Source organism: Oryctolagus cuniculus, chromosome 2 (genome assembly GCF_051225735.1).
Source record: "Oryctolagus cuniculus isolate XC-2025 breed Fujian yellow rabbit chromosome 2, ASM5122573v1, whole genome shotgun sequence".
Lineage (NCBI taxonomy): Eukaryota > Metazoa > Chordata > Mammalia > Lagomorpha > Leporidae > Oryctolagus > Oryctolagus cuniculus.
The window spans coordinates 175,834,029-175,849,952 of NC_142868.1; the positions used below are offsets into that span (position 1 = coordinate 175,834,029).

General features: G+C 47.1%; 3 protein-coding genes and 1 pseudogene across 19 annotated transcripts in view; 3 read left to right on the forward strand and 1 right to left on the reverse strand.

Annotated features, from left to right (window-relative positions):
• NLRC4 (NLR family CARD domain containing 4) overlaps positions 1-5,474 on the forward strand; it is a 52,730-nt gene extending 47,256 nt beyond the window's left edge. The window contains 2 exon segments of the mRNA XM_089327069.1: positions 5,142-5,238; positions 5,240-5,474. Of these exon segments, the coding sequence (XP_089183195.1) occupies positions 5,142-5,238; positions 5,240-5,411 (269 nt within the window). The 3' untranslated portion in view covers positions 5,412-5,474.
• The window catches only part of MEMO1 (mediator of cell motility 1), a 652,780-nt gene that overhangs the window by 359,370 nt on the left and 277,486 nt on the right, over positions 1-15,924 (forward strand). The gene's annotated exons all lie outside the window — the stretch shown is intronic.
• SLC30A6 (solute carrier family 30 member 6) overlaps positions 6,103-15,924 on the reverse strand; it is a 48,969-nt gene continuing 39,147 nt past the window's right edge. For 15 of the 17 annotated variants that reach the window (XM_089326574.1, XM_089326572.1, XM_089326573.1 and 12 more), the window contains one exon: positions 6,103-9,477. Coding sequence is in view for 11 of the 17 variants with exons in the window: in XM_051843027.3 (XP_051698987.1) it covers positions 8,974-9,477 (504 nt within the window). In the remaining 6 variants the exon portion in view is untranslated. The remainder of the gene's footprint in view (positions 9,478-15,924) is intronic. The other 2 variants (XR_016229490.1, XR_016229489.1) reach the window with 1 other exon arrangement.
• Positions 12,964-13,624, forward strand: LOC127490344 (PEST proteolytic signal-containing nuclear protein pseudogene; annotated as a pseudogene).

Here is a 15,924-nt window from a genome sequence, read left to right on the forward strand (position 1 = left end):
TGGCCTAGCTCAGCCCCAGCTGTTGTGGGCATTTGGGGAGTGGAACCAATGGATGGCAGCACTGTCTATCTCTTGGCCTCTCCCTTTCTATCACTCTGCCTTCCAAATAAATAAAAATTTTTAACAGATTTATGTATTTATTTGAAAGGCAGTTACAGAGTGAGAGAGAGACAGAAAGAGAGAGAATCTTCCATCCACCTATTCACGTCCCCAAGTGGCTGCAATGAATGGCTAGGGCTGGGCCAGGCTGAAGCCAGGAGCCTGGAACTCCACCCGGGTCTCCCACATGGGTGGCAGAGACCCAAGCACTTGGGCCATCCTCCACTGCTTTCCCAGGTGCATTAGCAAGGAGGTGGATGGAAAGCAGAGCAGCTGGGACTCGAACCGGTGATCCAAATGGGATGCTGGCACTGCAACTCACAGCTTAGCCTGTTGCACCACAACGTCAGCCCCCAAATAATCTTTTTTCTTTTAAATGAGAGCCCAAAGACGGTCTCGGCGGCAAGGTAACCTGCACAGTTGAGGCCGGAGGAAGGCAGAAGCCCCCGAATCCTCTTCCTTGCCTGCCGTTGCCTGCTTACACACGTGAGCACCTTCACGAAGGCCTCGCAGGGCCCACTCATGTTAGGGCTGACGGGGACCCTGTCGCTCCCCCTCTTCGTGGAGGAACGACACTAAGCCCTGCCTAGGCTTCATATCCGAGTCACGGCACCATTATGTCGCTCCCCCTCTTCGTGGAGGAACGACACTAAGCCCTGCCTAGGCTTCATATCCGAGTCACGGCACCATTATGTCGCTCCCCCTCTTCGTGGAGGAACGACACAGGACCCTGCGCTGTTCTTTCGTCTGCTCGGCCCTCCCCGGGTTTGCTGCTGGTTCTTCCCGGGTTGGCTACTATCCCTTCCACCTCCGTGGAAGGGCAGTTCCCCCTGGCCGCATTCCCCACTTCCGCAGGGGAGCGGCACACCGCCGGCCGGCTCTCTGGGGGCTGCACGGGTTCCCTTAGATGTTCCCCATAGATGTTCCTGGTGCATGCCGTCTCTCTCCTCCTTTATAGTCCTCCTCCGCCAATCCCAACTCGGCTGCCCACACGCCGAGTACGCTGCTCTCCAATCAGGAGCAAGTCCTACAGTTAATTGGTTGAACTGGAGGCAGCTGTGCGGAAGCTGTTTACTTCTCTCCCAGCGCCATATTGTGGGAGAGCAGATGCATAGAATAAGTCTTAATTCCAGTAACAGTTTAGTCCGAGCTGCTCCCCACAGATCCCCCTTTCTTTTTATTTTTTTGGCGTTGATACGCGCCTGTCTTCGGTGTCCCGCAGCACACACTCTGCTCTACTTGCTAGAGTTGCCACAGGCTCTTACAAGTCCTATCCATCAGGCAAACCGAATCCGGGTCCTCTCTTCGCCATGTTGTGAGGAGGTTTTTAGGCGCTGATGCGTGCCTGTGTTCGGTGCCCTGCAGCGCATACTCTGCTCTGCTAGAACTGCCTGCAGGTGTTTACAAAACCTATCAGGCAAACCGAATCCAAGCCTTCTCATTGCCTTATTGTGGGGGAGACTTATTAGTGTTGGTTCGTGCCTATCTTCGGTGACCTGCAGCTCATACTCTGGTCGAGCTTTGCTGGCGCTTACCGCCTTAAATCAGGCAGACCGAATCCAAGCCTCCTAATTGTTGCATTGTGGGGAAGCTTTACTGATGTTAATTCGTGCCTGTCTTCGGTGACCTGCGGCTAGCCGCCCAGGTGCTCATCGCCTCACTAATCGGGCAGACCGAATCCAAGCCTTCTAATTGGCATGTTGAGGGGAGGCCTTATTTTTCTCTATTTCTCTATCTCCGGGCATTCCTACCTCTCCCATTTCACTTCTATCTTCCAGCATTCCCATTTCTCTTTTACTTCACTTCCAAACTTCTGTTTCTCTTATCCCCGCAGCTTCCCGGCACCTCGCCGCTTCAGCCCGCGCGCCTCTCTCATCTGCGCAGCTTCCCGGCTTTGCGCGGCTCGGCTTCGCGCGCTCCGCGGTCTCCACGCTTAACCCTTTCGCGTCTGAACCACGGCCTACGCCAGCGTTCCCTATCTATTCACGCCCCGTGCTCTCTCTGCACGCGGCGGCTTCCGCGAGTAACACAGCGTAGCTTGCGTCTCCACCACTAGCATTCAATCCAAGTTCCCCGGGCTAGCCTGGCGAATTCAACCCAGCGTACGTCTCCGCCCCACGGTTTGGCTTCCCGTCCTTTGCTCCCCGGGCTAATCAGACGGATCCCAACCAGGCTCACGTTTCAGCTTCTAGTTTCAACTTTTCGCCCCCTATTCCCGGGCTAACTTGAGAACCCCAAAGTGGCTTTCGTTTCCGCCTTGGCCTGCCCCCCGCGGCTTCAATTTCCCTAACATTTTTCTCTACCCGGTATGTTTCCCCAAGCTTTCCTCCAACGATATTCCTCCCTCATTTCTCCTGGCCTCTCCCCACAGTCCGCGTCCGAGTCTGTTTGTTCTAGCTTTCACTTTCGCTTTCGACCTTAGAGATTTCTCCCAGCTTCCCCCCGTAGTCCGTATCCGAATCTATGCCTAGGCTTTTGATAGCTTCTTCCGGCACCTTTTTCGTCCGGCTTTTCCCTAGGCTGTTTGCTAGTCTCTCTCCGAAATTTCCCTAGGCTGTTTGCTAGTCTCTCTCTCCGACATTTTCCCAGCTCTTCCCGTTTCTTCCCTCCTAAGTTTGCTATCCGTCCTAGGTTTCCTATCCAAGCTAGGTTTCCTATCCGAGTCACGGCACCATTATGTCGCTCCCCCTCTTCGTGGAGGAACGACACAGGACCCTGCGCTGTTCTTTCGTCTGCTCGGCCCTCCCCGGGTTTGCTGCTGGTTCTTCCCGGGTTGGCTACTATCCCTTCCACCTCCGTGGAAGGGCAGTTCCCCCTGGCCGCATTCCCCACTTCCGCAGGGGAGCGGCACACCGCCGGCCGGCTCTCTGGGGGCTGCACGGGTTCCCTTAGATGTTCCCCATAGATGTTCCTGGTGCATGCCGTCTCTCTCCTCCTTTATAGTCCTCCTCCGCCAATCCCAACTCGGCTGCCCACACGCCGAGTACGCTGCTCTCCAATCAGGAGCAAGTCCTACAGTTAATTGGTTGAACTGGAGGCAGCTGTGCGGAAGCTGTTTACTTCTCTCCCAGCGCCATATTGTGGGAGAGCAGATGCATAGAATAAGTCTTAATTCCAGTAACAGTTTAGTCCGAGCTGCTCCCCACAGGACCCGATGGGCTCTGTAAACTCAGGGCCCTGTGATGGGGCTGAAAGTCCCAGCTGACACTGACTGATGACGCAAGCACCTAAGCCACACGCTGTACATGCAGTGGACAAACTGCACAAGGCCACACGGGGGCATCTGCCCCCAAAGCAGACTCCCCCCCAGGGACAGCCAGCGAGCACCCTTACTGCAGTGGCTAAGGGTAGATGGTGGCAGGGCACACCTGGTCCTCTGAACCTGCATAAGCTGCTCAGACAAGAACGACCACGCCTGCCCGCAAGTCCTCACTCCTGGCGGCTGGCACCTTTTAAGTCTTTGCTTGTTAACCTGAACACCAGATGCACGGCACGAAACCTTTCCGTCACTTCAGCTGTTTGTCCTTTCCTGGGAACAGCGGGTCTTCTGCATGGAGACGGTGGCAGGGGACTTTTTATTTATTTATTTTATTTTTTTGACAGGCAGAGTGGACAGTGAGAGAGAGAGACAGAGAGAAAGGTCTTCCTTTGCCGTTGGTTCACCCTCCAATGGCCGCCGTGGCCAGCGCGCTGCGGCCAGCGCACCGCGCTGATCCGATGGCAGGAGCCAGGAGCCAGGTGCTTTTCCTGGTCTCCCATGGGGTGCAGGACCCAAGCACCTGGGCCATCCTCCACTGCACTCCCTGGTCACAGCAGAGGGCTGGCCTGGAAGAGGGGCAACCGGGACAGAATCCGGCGCCCCGACCGGGACTAGAACCTGGTGTGCCGGCGCCACTAGGCGGAGGATTAGCCTAGTGAGCCGCAGCGCCGGCCTGGTGGCAGGGGACTTTAACACCTTCTCCAGAAATCTCTCTTCCTGTGTGGAATCCAAGCTGCATCCTGGACCCTCGTTTCTCTAAGCCTGGCACGAGTTAATATCCATCTCTCAGCAGACCAAGTTTATTCCATCACAAATTCAACCTTGCACACTCAAGGCTGGGTGAGGCCTAGATGAGCTGGGACGAGCAGAATGGACTGAAAAAGCAGGAGGAGGTGTCTCCTCCAGTTTGTGGGCGGCAGCCCAGAGTACAAACACGCAGGGAAGACAGCTCCCTGGTCCCATCCGCCAGACTGCCCTGCCTGGGTTCAGGGGAATTAGTCATGCTGAAAAGGCCAGCAAGCGGGCAGGGCGAAGGCTCGGCACAGCATCCGGCACGCAATTCATGTGGAGCCTTCAGAACTCCCACGTGCATGGTGCTGCGAGGCCTGGAAGACAGGGAGTTCTGCCTCTTGCTAGACTCACCTGGTTCCAATACCATATCAACTCGTAACATGGGAACACAGAAATCACACCTCAGAGGCCTGCCTTCTTGGCCTACCACAAGGACAGGATCTCCACACTGATTTTGACCTGGTGGAATGGGGGAACTTCCTCAACGGCCAAAGTGGGGGGGGGGGGTTACAAACACCCCACCCAGCAGCAACAACAAAGAACACCCAAACCTTCCTTCAAGTTTATAGTTAGGCCATCCCACAGCCAAAGAACCAATGTCTCTCCAGCAGGAAATGCCCTCCAGTTGCCAAGGTCTGGATCCAGTTTGGAAAACAGGTAGAGTACCTGAGAGTGCCTTTCACATCTCAATTGTTCAGCAACTTTGCATTTCCTCCAAGACTCACACAGAGGGTAATGCGGACACCACCTGGCTATACTGCTAGTAGTTATCAGATTCCCTTACATTCCCTTAGGAAAAACCCAAATTAGAGATGCAATGGATCATCCTCACAATCACGGCCCTATCTAGAGAATTCTTGTTTCTTTCTGAAGCAAGGCACTAATTCAAACGTGGTCTTTTCCAGTTGCAATTCTGGTGTGTGTGTGTAAACACACAACTCTCTTCAACAACTGTTTTCCTTCCAACTAATAAACGTGTTTCTTTACCCAGGTGCATTTTTGGAAGAGAAGCCTCGGAAAGACTTCCAGCAGCTGGATCTGGCAGGGAATTGTGTGAGCAGGGACGGATGGCTCGCCTTCCTGGGTGTCTCAGAATCTTAAGCAACTGGTGTTCTTTGACCTGAGCACCGTGGGATTTTTCCCCGAGGCAGCACTGGTGAGAAAACTTAGCCACGTGGTAGCCAAGTTAACTTCCCTGCAGGAAGTCAGGCTTGTTGGCTGGCAATTCGAAGAAGATGACCTTAGTGTTATGTTAAACTAGTAACTGCTTAAATCAAGGGGTCCTCAAGCCAATGAATGCTGGGGGACCCCATTACGTTTTACCTGGAGACTTAAAAATCTTGGCCAAAGAAAGCCAAAGAAAAAGGCAAAGTGTGAGAGAGTTTAATTGGATGACATATGTAATCATTTCATGTCTCAACTCTCCAATTACGATTCCCAGCTCCCAGAAGGCATCTTGCTTGTGTGTTACTCTTGGCCCCAAAAACAGGATACAAAAAGGGATGTACCAGGGCTGGCGCTATGGCATAGAAGGTAAGGCCGCCGTCTGCAGTGCTGGCATCCCATATGGACACCGGTTCAAGACCCGGCTGCTCCACTTCTGATCGAGCTCTCTGCTATGGCTTGGAAAAGCAGAAGATGGCCCAAGTCCTTGGGCCCCTGCACCTGTGTGGGAGACCTGGAAGAGGCTCCTGGCTCCTGGGTTCAGACAGGTGCAGCTCTGGCCATTGTGGCCATTTGGGGAGTGAACCAGCCTCTCCTTCTCTTTCAAATAAATAAATAAATCTTTTTAAAAAGAAGTGTGTGTGTGTGTGTGTGTGTGTGTGTGTGTAGCATATGCTTATTTAGTACAGAACCTGGCATGTAAGCGATTCTCATTAAATCACCAAGAAAAGCTACTTCGAAACTAACCAAAATGACCGAGAACCAGAAAGAAAACTCCACAAAGATTCTTTCATTCAAACAGTTTAATTCAAACACTCTGGAATGTTAAAAGCACTTTCTGGTCAGAGAAGCAGTCTGGACTCCCCCTAGAGGTGGGCATCCTTCACTCAAGAACTCGGCTGTTTAAGAGGGGAGCAGACATGCTGCCCGGAATTCCAATCATGACTTGGGGGATTAAAAAATGTATCCCATTCTTTTGTTCACTACAAAAGAGAAAGCTACCCTGCTCTCATCTTCTTTCAGCACCCCTAAAATAGCTCCCCCCCCCCAAAAGAAACAAGTCTTAGAGAAATCTCTCTAAACAAAACGTTTTTAAATTGAGGCGAGTCTGAAAGAAAACTAAAGATCTAAACTGTGCTAGTCTGTATCTGACCTTAGTCCCATGGCACCTCGAATTAATGGCTTGGGTGTTGGTGTAGGCAACATTTAGCCTCTGTATTAAGGAAACACTGGACATTCTGGCCTATATGTGTTTACCAGTTGAGCACATATTCTGCAGATTTAGTCACACAACTTCAGAGTTGCTATTTTGAGAGCAACTAATTCATTCCCCTCCCCCACTTTACAGATGGGAAAGCTCAGAGAAGTTCAATGCCTCGTCCATGGTTAGAGGACTACTTACACAGTGGCGGCACCAGGACCGGCATCCAGATCTCTTGTTTTCTAGCAGTTTCTCCCATTACAACAACGACTTCCTACAACTGGGCTAATCACACTCCATGCAGCTCATTCTCAATTACAAACCACAGGCCAAGTACAAGTATGCATGGGTCTCAAAAAATTTCTTGCACCTAATAAAGTTATAATTTCATTTTTCACTAACTTTTGAGCCATCCTCATTCTATTTAAATCAGACTTCTTTGTCTGGCTTCAGGTGCTTCTGTGGCAAGGTTTACTCACAAGGCTGTCGCCTGCAGGCTACAGCTGCTCAGTTCCTTATTTTCAGCTCCAGAAGTTAGCCAGCACCTGGAAGTAAGATTCTCTACAAATTAATGCCATAAGCCAATGTCACCTGTGAGGTTGTATTACTGGGCCAATTGCTCCCCAGTCAGTGTCCTTTCTCCAGCAGTGAATGTGGGTATTAAAGCACCTTTGGTGGGACAACTGTGCAGGTGCTGCCCTTGAATGGCTATTGAGGAAGTACCACTAAACCTGCACAGAGCTGTGTTCCATAACCAACTGCACCCTTTAAAATCCCACAGGGATGAAGAAGCTATGCAGCGGGGCAGCACATACCTGTTAACCACCACCCAGTGCATGGCCCAACAATCACGTTTAGATGAGGCCAACTTAGGACAGAATCACCCTTTAACAGCAGGCAAGAATGGGCACAGTCATCATTGGAGAATATAACAAAGGAGAAAGAACAGGTGGCCTCATGGTATGACATCTCCTTCTCCAGCTGTCAGGTAGCACAGGCTGTATTTCCTCAGCAGATCAAATGCCCGAACAGGGGCACAGGCGGCCAAGACAATGACCAGATCCTCACTAAGCAAGAGGTACTCAGAACATGACCCCTCGCTAGCCCAGGGGACTCCGACTCTGCCTGGCAGAGATGGCTGCTGGCTCACCATTCCACTGTGGAAAAATGGGGAGTATCACTCCTATTTAAAAGAGGAGGAGCTGACTGAAGAGACTGGTGGTGCAAATTCTTGAAAAACAAGGCGCCAGATAGCTGGGTAATGGCTGGGAAAACCGGACATCTCCAGGAATACCGGATTCTAAGAACACTGAATCCGTTCTCAAAGTCTCTTTTTAAAACTGTCACTGGAGAACTCATGATAAAATGAGACAAAAACCTCCAGGTCACGAGCGACTGCTGTTGGCCATGACTGAGCTTGCTGGAAAGTCCTTAAAGTGCGCATTGGGAAACTGAAAATTAAATAACCCGTATGATTCTCACAGCTCACTACAGTTAATAATTCAAACAAAAAGCTAGACACTTCCCACTGCAGACCTAACAATACCGCATTCTACCATATAAGGTCCATTAGGCTTTGGTAAAATTATATAACATGGAGTCAATTTGTCATGCAACTTCAAAATATATCAAATGCCACAGTATGTATGAAATTTTGTAATACATTCTATATAGTTAATAAATCAGAAATTAAAAAGTCAACCAACGAAAATGTGACCAAAAAATTCCATCATTATGTCAGTATTTGATTATAAGTAGAATACAGACAACTGGGATTCTCCTGTTATTTATCACCAAATATTTGGTATTCATTTCAAACTAAAACACTGAGAACCATAGACTATTTACAAATGTATTGAAATTTCTAAATGAAAAAAATTCAACAAAAATCCTATAGTTAAAAAATTATATTGTGCCAGATAGTAGAATATATTCTAAAATTTCTGATAAAAATTTTTGCTTTTACGATATAACTCAGAAGGACCTCAAAGAAAAGTGCAGCATTTAAATTTGGAAAAGCTATAAAAGAGACTTTTTCTTTTTGCATGAACATTTTTTACCTTTCCTAAAATGTGTAGTATTTAAGAAGTATGTTTATAAATTTCACTGAAGAAAATATTATATTCTAGTGACAGATTCATTCTACCAAGTACCTTTCTTAGAAAGGAAAGGTCATATCGCACCGCAGTCAACTGCAAAAACAAAGATAGCAAACTTCAAATTTAGAGAAAAACACTTTCTAACGGAAGCCTCTTAAAAGCCTGTAACACTTACAAGGATCTCACTGCTGCAAATACATTTTACAAAAATAGAGTTTATAGATTTCATGAAACATGAACAAACCTATTAGTCTCTACCATTCTGAGTAAATGACTGAACAGTCAATGCAAAGTTGGATTACTAAATAATGTGGAAGCCAAGGAGTCAATATGCTTCATAAAAATCAAGTTACTGTACATCATGGTCTTGGTTGTCCAATTCTGTTATTACTGGTTCCAAATCTACTTGGCATGTTGGTATAACCAGTCCTGAACCCCTGAGTTGCTCCAATTCCTGGAACTCCAAGTGCTTGATTAAGCATGTTGCTGTAAGACGTGTGTCCATGATTAAGACCCAAACCGTAAGGCCTTGTTTGTGTGTTCAGAAGAATAACTGGGTTCACATTTTTTCCAGGGGTGTTAAATGAAAATTCTGGAGGTGGACTACTAGGTTTGGCTGGAGTTGATGTAACAGGGTTCAAGTCATCAGAACCCTTTAACAGCGGCATTGGAATTATGTGATGATCTGAAAGGTTTAGGACGTTGGCTGCAACTGGTCCAGAGAGTAAGGCAGGCCGAATCCAATCATCCTTAAAAATCTGAACAGTCAGGGTAGACACTAGGGTGTACAGTCTGTTGGTCACATGAGCAAGAACCATTTGTTCATTTGCATCTCGCCGAATTCGCACATGCACTGATCCAGCCTAAAGGGGGCAAAATCATGAGATTGCTTAGAATTACAGTATGAAAACTCCACTAGAAATGAACATTTTATTTAATGATTTGGATAGTACTTGATTTTTTTAGAAAGCTAAAGCGTAATGTCTTGACATTTCCTAAAGATACTTACTGGTGAGTCCCAACATTCAGAGTTAATGAAATGATCTGACTCTTTAAAATGCTTTGAAAGAGAGAGAGAGAGGGAGAGATCCATGTAGGAAGAAGGCAGGCATATTATAACCCAAGGCAGAATATAAATGAAATGCATGAAATATGCAGTGGAAGGAGAGAAAAGCTATGTTTGAATTTCAACTGCAGAAGACTTCAAACGAAGATGGCATTTGATCTGGGGTCAATGAATGGAATTTCAAAAAGTGGAGACAGGCATTCTACACCAAGAGACTATCAATTAAAAAGTATGGCATGGGGGCCAGTGCTGTGGTGCAGCGGGTAAAGCTGATGCCTGCAGTGCCGGCATCCCATATGGGTGCCAGTTCGAATCCTGACTGCTCCGCTTCCTATCCAGCTCCCTGCTAATGTGCCTGGGAAAGCAGTGGAGGATGGCCCAAGTCCTTGCGCCCCTGCACCCATGTGGGAGACCTGGAAGAAGCTCTAGGCTTCTGGCTTCGGATCAGGCCAGCTCTGGCTGTGGCAACCATTTGGAGAGTGAACTAGTAGATGGAAGATCTTTCTGTCTCTCCCTCTCTCAGTAACTCTGCCTTTCAAACAAATAAATATTTAAAACAAAGAATAAAAATTATTACCCTGCCATCCAAAGATAAGTGGCCATTCTCCATATTCTTTTCTGTGTTCTAACCCAAACAGGATCACTGCTGTACTGGCTATTTTATTATTATCTACTTTTTTTTTTTTTTTTTAAAGGCAGAGTGGACAGTGAGAGAGACAGAGAGAAAGGTCTTCCTTTGCTGTTGGTTCACCCTCCAATGGCCGCTGCGGCCGGCGCACTGATCCGATGGCAAGAGCCAGGTGCTTCTCCTGGTCTCCCATGGGGTGCAGGGCCCAAGTACTTGGGCCATTCTCCACTGTACTCCCTGGCCACAGCAGAGAGCTGGCCTGGAAGAGGGGCAACCGGGACAGAATCCGGCGCCCCGACCGGGACTAGAACCCGGAGTGCTGGCGCCGCTAGGCGGAGGATTAGCCTATTGAGCCGTGGCGCCAGCCATTATCTACTTTTAAAACATACATGGTAGCCTCCTTCTCAGCTGATCGCTTTACTTCTGTCACTGCAGTGCCCAGTGCTCTTTATCTCCCCCGTAACCAAGGGGAGGAAACTTCAGATGATCTTTGCGGAGTCCTTTGCCCTTGGCCGTGGCTCTCAGTTGAGAAGCAGGTGCTCCACTTGTGCTCCCAGAATGTGATGACTCCACCTGTCCCTGATTCCACTGTTTGTGCCCAAGCTCAGCTCCCCTTGTTTCTACCCTAGACCACCGCCCTCATTTCCTGCCTGATTACCAGTCACCCACACCTACAGTTTTCCTGAGCTCCGATTACTGTACTTACATTCCACTGATCCTGTTAAATCCAGACTCCTCAGCACTTCAGGACTTCTGCTATCCTCCTCTAACCTATCTTTTTCCTTTCTTTTTTCCTCCTTCCTTCTCCCTCTCCTTCCTAACTTCTTTCTCTCCTCCTCCTGTTTTCCTGCCACCTGAAATATCTGTACTTTTAGACACATTAGTATTATTGCTTATTATCCAACATGCCGTACTTGTGAAATTTATCTTATTTTAATTAACTTCTCTATTTTATTTATTTGCAAATCAGAGAGAGAGAGAGAGAGAGAGTTACAGAGAGAGAGAGTTACAGAGAGACAGAGAGAGAGAGACTGATCCTCCACCTGCTGGTTCATTCTAAGACCAGGACAAAGCCAGGAGCCCAGCGCTTCCAGGTCTGCCATGTGGGTGCAGGGGCTCAAGCACTTGGGCTATCCTCTGCTGCTTTCCCCAGCACATTAGCCAGGAGCTGGATCAGAAGTAGAACAGCCAGGATCGAAATGGCGCTCATAAGGGATGCCCACGCTGCACTGAGGCTTAACATCCTACGCCACAGTGCAGCACCCTTTCTCTTTTCATTGAATTACAAGTTAATATTTTTCTAACAGTGGGGTACAATTTGCCTAACAAAAACTTAAAATATACAGTAAATAAAAGAGAATTAAATAAAATCTCCAGGGGCCAGCACTGTGGCATAGCGGGTGAAGCCTGACTGGTGTGCTGGCATCCCATATGGGTGTTGGTTTGAGTCTTGGCTACTACACTGCCAATCCAGCTCCCTGCTAATGTGCCTGTGAAAGCAGTGAAAGATGGTCTAACTCCTTGGGTTCCTACACAATGTGGGAGACTCTGAAGAATCTCCTGGCTCCTGGCTTCTGGCTTTAGACTGGCCCAGCTCCAACTGTTGCAGTCATTTGGGGAGTGAACCAGTGGATGGATGATCACTGTCTCTGCTTCTGCCTCTCCCTCTCTATAACTACAACATTCAAGTAAAATAAATAAATCTATAAAGAACAATAATAAAAATTTTAAAATGTCGAGCAGCCATTCCATGTTGATTTCTAGACAAAATTCACACTTTCAGAAAAGAAAAAATTACTAAAAAAATATATTATACAGAAATTAGCCAAATAGTTAATTTAATTCCAATGTGCCTGAATCTATGATTTGGAAGCCTAAATACAAAAGAGGGAAAAGAGAGCTACTTCAACCATGAGATAGAGAAAATATCTATATTGCTTGAGTTTCAAGTATAGCTGATTACTTTTGGTAAGACAAATCATGTCTAAAAATCAAATCACCTATGATTTCTCCCTTTTCTTTGCCACTACCACTACACAAAACTATAAAAGATAGCATACCACCTTTCAGTATGATCAGAAACCAAAGTTCTGAAAATAAATGGAACTATTTCAGAGTTTGCACTTGAATGGTCTATGATTATGACATATGTATGTGGTCACCTTAGGCTTTTGTGACATTGATTTATTTTTTTTTTTTTTAAGATTTTTGAAAGATAGATACTTGCAGAGAGAGGTAGAGACCGAGGTCTTCCAGCCACTGGTTCACTCTCCAAATGGCTGCAAAGGCTGGAGCTGAGCTGATCTGAAGCCAGGAGCCAGGAGATTCTTCAGAGTCTCCCACATATGTGCAGGAACCCAAAGAGTTAGCCAACTGGGGAGTGAATCAGCAGATGGAAGACACCTCTTTCTCTCTCTCTCTCTGCCTCTCCTTTTCTCTCTGTGTAACTCTGACTTTCAAATAAATAAATCTTAAAAAAAAAAAAAAAAAACAAACCTCTCTTTCTCTTTCTGCCTCACTATAACCCTGCCTTTAAAATAAATAAATAAATCTAAATTAAAAAAAAAAATCTCTGGGGGATTCCAAAGTGGCAGAATAGGGAGTGAACTTACTGCTATAGTCTAGGGGAAGATAGTTAAAAAAAAGTGGAGGGAGGCCGCGGCGGGGAAAATGGCGGACGGGAAGGCGGGAGAAGAGAAGCCCAAAAAGCTGCAGCGAGCTGGAGCCGCCGGAGTAATGGAGGGGAAAGTTCCAGTCGCAGCGCTGAGAAACGATCAGCTGAAGAAGAAGCTGCAGACCTCCCAACAAAACCTACAAAGATTTCCAAGTTTGGATTTGCCATAGGTAGTCAGACGTCAAAGAAAGCATCAGCCATATCCATCAAACTTGGATCAAGTAAGCCTAAAGAAACTGTTCCAACTCTTGCTCCAAAAACCCTTTCAGTAGCAGCGGCTTTTAATGAAGATGAAGATAGTGAACCAGAGGAAATGCCTTCAGAAGCAAAGATGAGGATGAAGAATATTGGAAGGGATACACCAACATCAGCCAGACCAAATTCCTTCAATAAAGGAAAGCATGGGTTTTCTGGTAACCAGAAGCTATGGGAGCGAAATATAAAATCTCATCTTGGAAATGTCCATGACCAAGACAATTAAATGATGTGTTTTGAAATTGGGGTGTGGGGTGGGTGTAAAGTTAAAAGGAACAGTTTCCTTTTTTAAAGAACGGTATAGGACTATCTTTGGAGCCGCTTTTTTTTTCTTTTTCATTTTTTTTAAGATTGAGTGGTACACTAATAAATGAGAGTTTGAAATTAGAGGTAATTTATGTTTTATACACAGATTTCAGACATTTGCTAATTTTGTAGTTTCATGTGATTAGTTTCCAAAGGTTACAGATAATAAACAAATCAGAAATGGTAAAAAAAAAAAAAAAAAAAAAAAGTGGAGAGAGTTTAATCTCAGGGAAGAGCTAGGGAAAAAACGGCAGAGGGAACTCCACCCACATTAGAGGGACCCTGTGGACCTACGCAGAGGGTGTGGATGTGCACAGCTCAGAATCCCAGCAGCCGAGAGCCTCAGCACCAGCTTTTGAGCGAGGTGAGACCAGCCTGCAGCAGCTCACTGGCTATAAAGCTGAAGGAAGAGCCTGGCAGGAGTCTGCTTGAAGCCCTGTGGGGGACAGTGTACCTGATAACCTAGAGGGAAAAAAGGGGGCACATTTCTCTCTCCCTGACCACCTGGCACTCGTGTCCTGTAACCAGCCCTTTTGGACACATGTAACAGCTGCACCATCTTGTGTCCATGTGCCCAGCAACCAGTGAGAGGAGACGCCTGAGTCTGGCTGGGAGAACCAACAAGGGGCAGGGTGTCCATGACTTTGGGAGCCATGTGTGCTGGGTCTGTGAAAACACTGTGGCTGTGTGGGAGGGCGCAGGGTGTGGCTGCGTCTTTGGTAGTCACTGTGGTTGGCTCCACAAACTCAGGGCTCCCAAATTCCCTGGTGAGGGTCACTGCTGTGGGATCCATGCTCACACTGACTGCATGGATCCTTTGTGGTTCTTGTGGCAGTGTGGATGAATACTGTACCCACTGGGACTAGTGCCCAGGCTTTGGTCTCCTTGGAGGAGTGTGAGACTAAGCCAACAGAGCTGATCAAACATTCTCTCTGATTTAAAAAAAAAAGGGGGGGTGTGTGATGGTGGTGATTTACCATACCTAACTCGGGTGTCACCCTGGATACGCCCCTCACCCTGGAGCACTGAACAGTGCTCCCTAGCCACACCCAGCACAAACTTCTGGGTATTCAATGAAAGAGCAGCCACTTCCCTATGCCACAGAGGCACAGTTCAAAGATAAAAGACATCATTGCGGGGGGGGGGGGGGGGCATAAACCAGCAAGTATCTCCACAAATACTTAAAAATAAACACAGCAATTCAAGAAACAAGAAAAGGAAGACAACATGATGCCTCCAAGGAACACAACACTTTAATACTAGAATGTGAAGGTGAAGAGTTTGAAGAACCTAGAAATGGAATCCAAAAAAATGATCATAGGATTACCTAGAAACAATCAGAAGCAAATCCATGAATTAAAGAAATCCACACATGACACGAATGAAAATTTTTCCCATGAAATTGAGATTTTAAAAAGAAATCAAAATGAAATATTGGAAATGAAGAATTAAATAGATCAAATAAAAATGCAGTGGAAAGCCTTAACAATAAACTTGGTGAGGCAGAATAAAGAATATCGAAGTTAGAAGAAAATCACTGGAAATTTCAAAGTCAGACAAAAAAGAAAAACAGAAAGAATAGAAAGAAGAAATTAGAAAACTAAATAACACTGTTGGAGATTTATGGGATATTATCAAACAACCCAAAATACAGGTTTTAAGAGTTCCTGAAGGTGTAGAAAGAGAGAATGGATTAAAAGGCCTTTTTAGTGAAATAATTACAGAAAATACCTCTCATTTGGAGAAAGAAAGGGACATCCAAATACAAGAAGCTCACAGGACTCCTAACAGACGTGACCAGAAAAAATCCTCATCATGACACATTATATTCAAACTCTCCACAGTAAAACATAAAGAAAGGATTCTAAAATGTGCATGAGGGGCCAGCACTATGGCGCAGAAGGTTAACACCATGGCCTGAAGCGCCAGCATCGCATATGGGCGCTGGTTCAAGTCCCAGCTGCTCCACTTCCCATCCAGCTCTCTGCTATGGCCTGGGAAAGCAGTAGAAGATGGCCCAATAGCCGGCACCACAGCTCACTTGGCTAATCCTCCGCCTGTGGTGCCCGCACCCCGGGTTCTAGTCCCAATTGGGGCGCTGGATTCTGTCCCGGTTTGCTCCTCTTCCAGGCCAGCTCTCTGCTGTGGCCCGGGAGTGCAGTGGAAGATGGCCCAAGTGTCTGGGCCCTGCACCTGCCCGGGAGACCAGGAGAAGCACCTGGCTCCTGGCTTCAGATCACGCAGCACGCCGGCCATGGCAGCCATTAGGGGAGTGAACTAATGGAATGAAGACCTTTCTCTCTGTCTAACTCTGCCTATCAGAAAAAAAAAAAAAAAAGAAAGAAAGAAAATGGCCCAAGTCCTTGGACCCCTGCACCCAC